Source organism: Dipodomys spectabilis, unplaced genomic scaffold (assembly GCF_019054845.1).
Source record: "Dipodomys spectabilis isolate Male_0828 unplaced genomic scaffold, ASM1905484v1 ptg000060l, whole genome shotgun sequence".
NCBI classification, from domain to species: Eukaryota; Metazoa; Chordata; class Mammalia; order Rodentia; family Heteromyidae; genus Dipodomys; species Dipodomys spectabilis.
Genome location: NW_024870737.1, coordinates 1,036,881 through 1,046,360, shown reverse-complemented (window position 1 = coordinate 1,046,360; position 9,480 = coordinate 1,036,881). Strand labels below are relative to the sequence as shown.

The 9,480-nt window shown below is 39.3% G+C and overlaps 1 protein-coding gene across 2 annotated transcripts; it reads left to right on the top strand.

Annotated features, from left to right (window-relative positions):
- The first annotated feature begins 771 nt into the window (after positions 1-771).
- Vma21 (vacuolar ATPase assembly factor VMA21) lies at positions 772-7,471 on the top strand. 2 transcript variants are annotated; one of them, XM_042680376.1, is made up of 3 exons: positions 772-881; positions 5,733-5,842; positions 6,580-7,471. In XM_042680376.1, the coding sequence occupies exons 1-3, from the start codon at positions 772-774 to the stop codon at positions 6,720-6,722; spliced, it is 363 nt and encodes a 120-aa protein (XP_042536310.1). In that variant the 3' UTR covers positions 6,723-7,471. The 2 variants fall into 2 exon arrangements, with proteins under 2 accessions (XP_042536310.1, XP_042536311.1); XM_042680377.1 differs by lacking the exon at positions 772-881 and adding an exon at positions 953-1,147.
- Positions 7,472-9,480: the final 2,009 nt, after the last annotated feature.

Below are 9,480 nucleotides of genomic sequence, written 5' to 3'. Positions count from 1 at the left end.
CTTATGGATGTTGTTGAGGCCTAGAGAGGGATTATAAAGTTTTAACTAAAACTCGGCCTCTGGCTGCTCATGCTGCTACTCTGATCTAACTCACTAAGTGCTGTTTTGGTCGTGATTTCAGATGTGTCCTCTGTATTCCTATGATGCAGAAAATAGATGTGTGGTCAGCGTCCCTTTCCAGGCTGTGACCATGTAAGGGCTGGCCTCTTACTAGCAGCCAGCGGCAACCTAATTTTGTTAAGCTTGACCCGGGCTTTACACACCCTGTTTTATACCTCTCGGGTTGCGTGTGCCTGGTGGCCCATCTGTCCTTACTATTTGAGGCCCTGTTGTCTCATTGGCGGCTTTCGGAGCAGCTGCAAAATATGTTTCTAACTTTAAGTGGAAGTTGGGGTCACCAGCTAGCAGCCTGGAACAGTCAGTCTCAGCAAGGGTTGTTTCTGAGGGCAGTTCCCTAGTTTTGACGGAGCAGACCAGGTAAGTGTTAAACGAAGTCCTCCCAGCTTACCGCCATCGCAGGCGGGCACTAATTAATGAAGCGTTTGCTCAAGGACTGGTGGAATAATGTGTATTGCTTTTTTATGTTGCTGTCCTCGGAAACTGTTCAGTTGCCTAGCACCAGAGCCTTCCTCTGTCAGGTCGCCCGTCCTCGCAGCTCCACGGCTACGATCGCCTCGCTCCCGCGGCTCGGCCAAGGGCGACCGCGACCCACACAAGCAGTGATCGTTCGCGCTCAGGGGGCGGCCACGTCGCCGCCTGTCCGGGACGGCTATGCTGCGCGGAAAATCTCGGCTCAACGTGGAGTGGCTGGGCTACTCACCCGGCCTGCTCCTAGAGCCCAAGCCACTTCCCGTGGGCCGCGCCCAACGCGCCTTCCGTGGGTAAGTCACGTGATTAGTCGCGTTGCGTCTGCGCCTGCCGTCGCCTTAATGTTGCGTCACTGCGCTGCGCCGCGCCCGCGCACTTCAGTCTGCTGCTCAGAAGGCCAGGAGAGTTCTGGCACAGCGGGTCTCCAACCTGCAACTTGCTTGCTTTTAAAGTACGCTTGATTCCAGTGCGCTGGCCAGAGTGTCTCGCAGCGGCACAGCGACAGCATGGATCGTCTTGACAAAGCCGCGCTGAATGCACTGCAGCCACCAGAGTTCAGGTAGCCGCAGCGGGGTCCGATCTGCCAGGCGGGCGGTCCTAACCAGGAGTGGGGTCCCAGCACAGCCGGGTAGTCAGAGGGATGTAGACCCTTGGGCCGGCTGGCAAGTTGGAGCTTGCAGCGTCTGCACTCCTGCTCCGACTCCAGTTTTTCCGTTGGGGAGTAGGAACTTCGGGTCATGGGAGACAGGTCAGCAGGCTTACTTCTGCTGCTGTCTGTGCACTTCCTCTCGCTCTTGTTTGTGTGAAGAATCTTTCCAGTCCTTTCCCTGCACTCACGTTAATCTCTCTGAGGACAGAACTCAGGCTTCTTTCTCCTCCTGGGACCTGCACCATCCACTTTAACACATTATTGGTTTCTGTGACAGGAGTACAGATTGGCTCTGGTATGAGGCTGTTTCTTTTAGGGGAGGGTCAGCAAAATGGAAACTGGTGGCTGAATGGGAGTTTTAAGAAAGAACACATGTTTCTAACCAATCATCCTGGCTACCAGTCTTTGAGGTCTATTGTGTCAGGTGCAGTGAAGGCACTTATGCACACGATGTGATGTCTTAATACTTAAGTTTCTCCAATCATGTACTTTGCTATTATGAAAACTATAACCTGGGCTAAAGATAAGTAACTTGCCCCACAGAATTAGAGCACATTGTTTACTGTTGAAGCTGCCGTTTGGCGAACTCCACTGATTCCAAGGCCTGTGATAAATGGAGTCAATGTGGTGTAAACACTACAAGAAATTAGCCAGTTTTTGAAAATTTGTACACTGAACTTTGACTTTATACAATCCTGCACCACATAATGATGTTATGGTCAATCAAATCATTGATAGTAGTCTACCAGGATTATATTGTCTAGTAACTTTTAAGCTTTCGTAGTATGTTTTCTGTTTCCAAAATGACATAGTTGTATAACAATTCATTTCTTGGAGTCTAGCCTTGTTTTGGTATATGACTGAACTTCATCCTAAATTACCACCATACCTAAAAGAAACTAATCTTTTTTTCTAGTTTCATTTTTTTTCCTAGTGAAGTTTGAATCTACACGCTTCTACATACTAGACGAGGATTCTACCACTGAGCTACACTTCTAGCCCAGTTAAAAATTTTTTTTTTTTGGGGGGGGTCTGGTCATGGGGCCTGAACTCTGGGCCTGGGCACTGTCCCTCAGCTCTTCAGCTCAAGGCTAGCGCTCTACCACTTGAGCCACAGCGCCACTTCCGGCTTTTTTCTTTTTGCATATGTGGTGCTGAGGAATCTAACCCAGGGCCTCATGCATGCAAGGCAAGCGCTCTACCACTGAGCTACCTTCCCAGCTTCTAGCCCAGGTAAAATTTTAAAGTTCAATGTAAAGATAGTGATTAAAAGAAATTGAATTTATGTCATAAGTTATTATGTATATTCTATTTGGAGTATGTAGTGACTAGAAGCAAGACCGGATAATACACATTTGTAAGTCAGGCCAGATAACAATCAGTCAACCCTTATTTTCTCTGGTAATGACTGACTAATTTTTTTTTGTAGATTCACAAGTGCTTATCCTCTTTACTCATTATGGTCACAATATATTCTTGAAATTTATGAGTAGAGCTCAGTTTAACAGAACTTGTGTTTATTGAATAGCAGTAATATAAGTCAGTAGCAACCAGACTGAGGTATGGTAAAAGATGAGCCATTGCTGTACGTGAAGAAAATGTTAGGACTGGAAGTGGCACTGTAGCTGAAGTGTTAGAGCGCTTGCCTTGAGCTGATGACTCAGGGACAGCACTCACGCCCAGAGTTCAAGCCCCACAACCGACAAAAAGAAAGTGTTAGGACTTATTTATTGTAGCACTAAATATTTAAATTCTGACATATATACAGAGCATGTAATTTTAAAATATGCTATATGTTCTGATAATTTATGTCATTGGATAGGACATATTTGGAGAAATGTGTTAAGTGATGTGTCTTTGTGCAAACATAATTGAATATACTTATACAAACAAATCTAGGGAATACATATATCCTATTGTAAACTAGATTTTATGGTGTCTGCTTTTGTGGTATTTCTTTTTTGATGATTACTTTTGGTTTAATATAAAAATGACAACATGGGAAGTTTATGCACGAGTGTTCATTATATAATTTGGTGCACAGACTGGATTTCCATCTTCATTTCTAAATTTATTTGTTATAGTCACTTATGTGTAAATATAAACTACTATTTTTACTTTATTCAGGGTTTGCAATTTATATTAAAGGGAAGTATGTAAGAATAGTCCCTAACACATTGGAAAACATAACTTTTATTTTTAGGAATATATAAAAGGTAATAACCTGGAGCCCATAATTTGTATTTGAGTATTAGCTCTTTTTCCTAAGAATTTAGATGCGTTATATGTTTAAAATACCCTTTAATAATCTTCTTAACCTTTTCTTTCTTCATGTATTTTTATTGTTAGAATGCAGGTGATATACAGAGGGATTACAGTTACTTAAGTCGAGTAAAACAGTGTGTTCCTTCTTGCACAATGTCACTCCTTCCCTTGCTTTCTCCCAGTTTTTCTCGCCTGACCCTCCCCCAGGAGTTGTATAGCTCATTTTCAGCATAGTGATTTTTCCTGCTGAATTAGTTCATGATTGTCCCACAATTTCTGTGCCCCTCCTTATTCTGACAAAGATAGATAATGAATAAATAAGACTAAAAGAAGAGAAAAACAGCAACCAAGAAAGAACCCCTCTTATTCTCATTTTCTGGATTCATTTAGATACATGCTATTTTATATGATCAGTGCTTCTGTGCTCTTTTTTCCTAAGAATAGCCTCCTTTGGCCTCACTGTGTGTGTGTGAATCCCCAGAGACTTGTATAATTTATCACGTCCTAGTGTGTTTTTCTTTGCCATCTAATATTTTTACTTGTAGATTTATAGGCACATTATAACTATAACCAATAAGTTTTTAGGAGAAACACGTAGAACTCTGAGTATAGAAATTTGATAGGGAAAACATAAAAACAATCATTCTCCAATATTCACTGAATGATGCATTTATGTCATTCTTACCTACAGATTATTTTGCATTTTGTGAATAAAAGTGCTTCTAATAAATTCTTGAATAAAAAGAAAAAAATAATTACCATTTCTAGTGGTGATGTGGCTCAAGTTGTACAGCATCAACTTTGAGCGAAAAAAATCCAAGGGAAGTTTGTAAGACTCAAAGTACAAACACATACCAATTTTTGTTTTTTAGTGTAGTTTTGTGATAATATTGTAACTGAAAGTGTGTGACTTTACTATTTCAATATTGCTTTGGTCATTTGAAAGTTTTGGTGGTTTTATGTCAATTTTAGTATCAGGGTTGCCCTATTGATTGGAAATCATATTCAGTGTCACGGTAGGTTGTGCAGCAGGGAGGGGAGGGGCAATATTACTCCCCCCTCCCCCTCAAAAAAAAAGCTGGAAGGGGAGCTGTGCCCCAGTTTAATAAATGCTAGCATTAAGCAAAAGAACCTCAGGGATGGCGCCCACGTCCCGAGTTTAAACCCCAGACCGGCCAAAAAGAACGGGAAAATGTTGCCGCGTTAGGGTATATTTTCTACCCAGGATTGCAAATTTTGTGAGGCTGGGTCAGAAGTCAATTCTATACATGTGGTCAGTCACATGGTACGTGGATTGGGCTACAATGGCTGCTCTAAGTCTATGATGCAGGGGACGGCAGTGGGAGGGTATCGGGGGAGGGGGTGGGGAGGAGGTATTGGGCTTTCTATGAAGAAAAGGACTGAGTTTTCGTGAGTTGGAATTTCCACATTACCTTGCCAGAGGATAATTCTAATGTGGGAAGTCACAATCACGATCACTTGTTTCCTGGCATCTCTGAACACTAGCTGATTGGGAGGTGAGGCGAGGTGGGGCGGGGCCAGGGTGGGCCGCCATATTTGCCGCAGAGGAGCGCAGTGGGAGTTCGCCGTCCTGGATTTGTATTTATCCTAGGCACAGGGTGCTTCCAATGTGAGAAGGTGCAGTTTCTTTTGGAGTGGAGTGCATTTGGTTGCTGGCTGGTAGGGACCTGCTGGGGGTGCAGCCGGACAGGACTCCCATGGGGAGGGAGGGATGGCATTTGTCGCCAAAACAGACTGGATCAGAGATGTTTTCAGTCAGGAGTTCGGTACATACAATATTGAATCCACTATCGGAGCCATTATTCTTCCACCTGGACCATGATGCCACATTTGCTGATGCATGGCCACGGCTTTAGTGGCAGACGGCTGTTGGCTGCGCCAAGTTCCAGCTTCGACTTTGTATTTTGGGGACCTGATTCTCTCTCTGGTTACTATGCCTGGGCTGGGCATTCTGGACTTGAATACCTAGTGAGTTGGAATGAGAATTTCCTTTGATTTTTGGATGTGAAAGGACCACATTGGAATTGAATTGCACTCTGTTAAAGGTGGGTACTTTTCTACTCATAGCTAAGGTTGATCTTCAGACATCTTGCCTGTGATAGCTCTTCCGTTGCACTGTGTTTTGTAAATCTCTGCTCTCTGTTCATTGTGTTAAGGAAATTCAGGAATAATTGGATGAAATTTTTGATTATTTTATGTTTTATTTTAGAAATGAAGGTTCCTTAGCTTCGACTTTGAAGACACTGTTATTTTTCACAGCTTTAATGATTACTGTCCCAATTGGGCTCTATTTTACAACAAAATCATATATATTTGAAGGTAATCTTTAAAACAATTCCCCCCAATTTTCAATTTTTATGATTTTTTTAACCTTTAAATGTGGTGTTACTGTTTTGTATTTCGATTTGTTTTTAATGAATGAGCAGTCTCAGCTTTTGTAATTATTTCTATTGGGCATTTATTTACGGTTGCTTATAGAAGATCTTAGACATGTTCTCCTATCCCATTGAGAATAACGATTGGCCAGAGATGGGAGGAAGAATTTAAGAGAATAGATTTTCGGTGTCAGATACTGGAAGGGAAAGAAAAGGAATTCTCCTTTTAAAGATCAAAGCTCTTCCACACAGTTTTAAATTAAGATTTAAAATGATATTTTAGTATAAAATCCATGTGCAGAATGCTTATGCCTGTAATCTTAGTTACTTTGAAGGCTGAGATCTGAGAATCAAGGTTCGAAGCCAGTAATTGCAGGAAATTCCCTGAGACTCCTATCTCCAAATAACTCCCAAAAGCCAGAATTGGAACTTTAACTCAAGTGGTAGAGCTCTAGCCTAGAGTACAAAAATCCTAAGAGGCAGTACTTAGGCCCTGAGATCAAGCCTACTCCTGATACATGGACATGCATCAATAGGATTATTTTGCCATCTACAATAATTTCAGTTAAATAAACATGTACCTAGTAAGAATTAGGTATAATGAATATATCTAATGAGTTAGTACGCATTGTTCATTGTATGTCTGGGAATAAGATGAAAATTATTTTTTTCTCTTCATAGGTGCACTTGGAATGTCCAACAGAGACAGCTATTTTTATGCGGCAATTGTAGCGGTGGTGGCGGTTCATGTTGTGCTGGCGCTCTTTGTGTATGTGGCCTGGAATGAAGGCTCACGTCAGTGGCGTGAAGGCAAACAGGATTAATGTGAACATTACTTTCTGCTAGTGATAAACGGATTTTTAAAAATATAGCAAATGCTTCTGGGGTATGGATAATGAATACATATTTATTTGAATAAATTGAAAGTTCATAGTAAATTCAGTCATAAGGACATATTTGACTAGTATATATTTGGACCCATTTAATACAGTGGTTTGTATACTCAATTTTGACTTTATGAATCTCTCATTTGCAAATGTAAAATTAGTACATTAAAATTAAGTAAAGTAAATTTGTTAAACAAGGCACCCATTTTTCTGGGAAGAATTTAATGATGCTAAAACAAAAATGTTTTATAGCATTTTTATCTTTTGCTTCAATGTTCTACTGCTCTGGACATACTAAGCTGTGTATTGTGAAGCAAGTCTAAAGTTTAGTCTACACTGGAACACCTTCCCTGACATGAGGATAGAAGCTACTTGGATTTGTGGTTTTAATTTCCTATAGAAATTTGCTTAAATTATGGACACTCTACTTAGTCTCATCATCTTAGAGAAAGTTCACAGAAAGTGTAATCGCTAGCCAGTACAAAACTAGGCTAAGCCACAGCAAAAGACTTTGACTGTAGGATTTAGAGAACAAGATAGGAGCAGGATGCCAACTTTGTGCTTTTCAGACCAACCTTTTGTTCCTTCAATATTGATTTGTGTTACATGGCTTCTGGAAATGCTTTTTTTAAATTGTTTCATTTTTCCTACTATTACTTAAAAAAATAAAGTATATATGACAGGCATTCACATTCTCAAGTGTTTGTTCATTTTTTTTCTTGTTTTTTTTTTTTTTGGTTATTTTTCTTTTTTTTTTTTTGTTGGTCATGGGGCTTGAACTCTGGACCTGAGATCTTCAGCTCAAGGTGAGCGCTCTACCACTTGAGTCACAATGCCACTTCCTGTTTTCTGGTGGTTAATTAGAGATAAGAATCTCACAACCTTCCCTGCTCAGGTTGGCTTTGAACTTCTCAGATCTCAGCCTCCGGAGTAGTTAGGATTATAGGCGTGAGCCACTGCTGTCCAGCTCAATTGTTCATTTTTGTACGGTGACAATGTAAACAACAATGAAAATATCATCTAACATGCATTGTTGAGATCTGGCCTATTGCTACTTTAAAAAATAATAACCTATCTGTAGTAATATATAGTTAGGTAATTCTTGAAGTCCTTTTCTATGAAATACACCTACTCTGATTTTACTATCCTTTTAATCTGTAGCCATTTGTGTGTAATAAAAAAGCCTACTGACCCCCCCCCCCCAAATGTTTATTTCTCATTATGAAACCACAAGATGTTTCTGCATTCATGGTTAAAAATATCAAAATGCATATTTCACTAGGAATAAGCATTATTCAAAATGTTGCCACTTGGAGAAAACAACTTTTTTGATTTATAGTCTGTGTGCAGTTTTGAAAAATGTTTCTTAAATGTGAGATCCAGACCCTAAAAGTTTGGTTTAAGTTCAGAGTCTAACAGCTTTATCTGATAAGATGTTTGCATTTTTTTAAGATGAGTAATTGTTTGCTCCTTATCTTAAAAAGTACATTCTATCTAACCTCTCAAAATTCAAATGTCTAATTTCTTTCATCATAAAGAAATAACTTTTGAGGAGATGGACACATATAATCTAATTTAAACATTCTATATTATAGACATTTATCAAAATACTAAGTACATATAGTTTTGGTGTCAGTTAAAAATAAAATAATATAAAATTCAAATTTTCTGTTAGTAAAAACTCTAGCGTTTGCCATTATGAATTTACCCATTGTTAGTATTTTTTATGTTGTAGACCTGGACTAGAGGAATCAAAAGGAGGAAGAATGAAAGCCAACTACATGTTTGTGTTTAATTGTTAACAGAAATAACAAAAGCACTGTGACTCTTCCAGGATAGTTTAAAATTCTTGATTAAGGTTAAAGTCTATAGTTTAAATGTCTTTTGGCAGGTACTCAAAATGTCAGCTCTTTCTCTTTGGTTAAGAGTACAATTTTAGTATAATGATGTTTAAATCTTGGTTATGTGGTAGCTTTCTAAATGGTTCCCTCATTAGATGGCCTATTGTATTTAGGAATATCCACCTTATTTTATACAATATCAACAATTTTCTTATACTTTGAACATGATGTTTTGTAACATATAATGAATGTCAGTGCTGAATTCTTTTCTTGACTTCAGGTATTTGCTAAGTACATACTGATAATGGATAGTTTCCCTAAAAATAAGTAGGAATATATGCAAAACTATGGAACAACATTTAAACCTTAAAATGAGATGCTGAGGTTGATATTTAGAGTTGTTACAAAATAGTTTGTTTTCAAAGCATTTAGTTTTTCTTAGAGTTTTAACTGTTATGACATCATCTTGCTGCTGTTAACTGTGTTAAGTATTTGACAAATGGATTTGTTTTCCTAATGTCTCACTGGCTTCCTCTTGCACAATGTATATAGGTCATGATGTATAGCAGGGGAAAGTACAATTTTAAGGTACGTCTGTGTTCACTGCTGTTTGGAAACTAATGAAACACTAACCTCAATTAGAAAATATGACTTGAAGTGTCAGTCTAAGCTACTGATTCAGCTCCTGTTACTAACAGTACCTTCGTCACCTCATTTGTCCCCCATTATGGAACCCTTTTCCCCCACTATGCTGAAAAATGAGCACTCTGCGTGGAATACATCAGATATCATTAGCTCATCAGATGAATACCATTTTAAATATAGTAGTAAAATTTGGAATTGGGTTATTGATA

Coding starts and splice junctions, on each gene's coding strand:
- Vma21 (XM_042680376.1), top strand. CDS start 772: ATGCTGCGCGGAAAATCTCGGCTCAACGTGGAGTGGCTGGGCTACTCA. Junction 882..5,732: donor GCCCAACGCGCCTTCCGTGG/GTAAGTCACGTG, acceptor GTTTTATTTTAG/AAATGAAGGTTCCTTAGCTT. Junction 5,843..6,579: donor AAAATCATATATATTTGAAG/GTAATCTTTAAA, acceptor TTCTCTTCATAG/GTGCACTTGGAATGTCCAAC.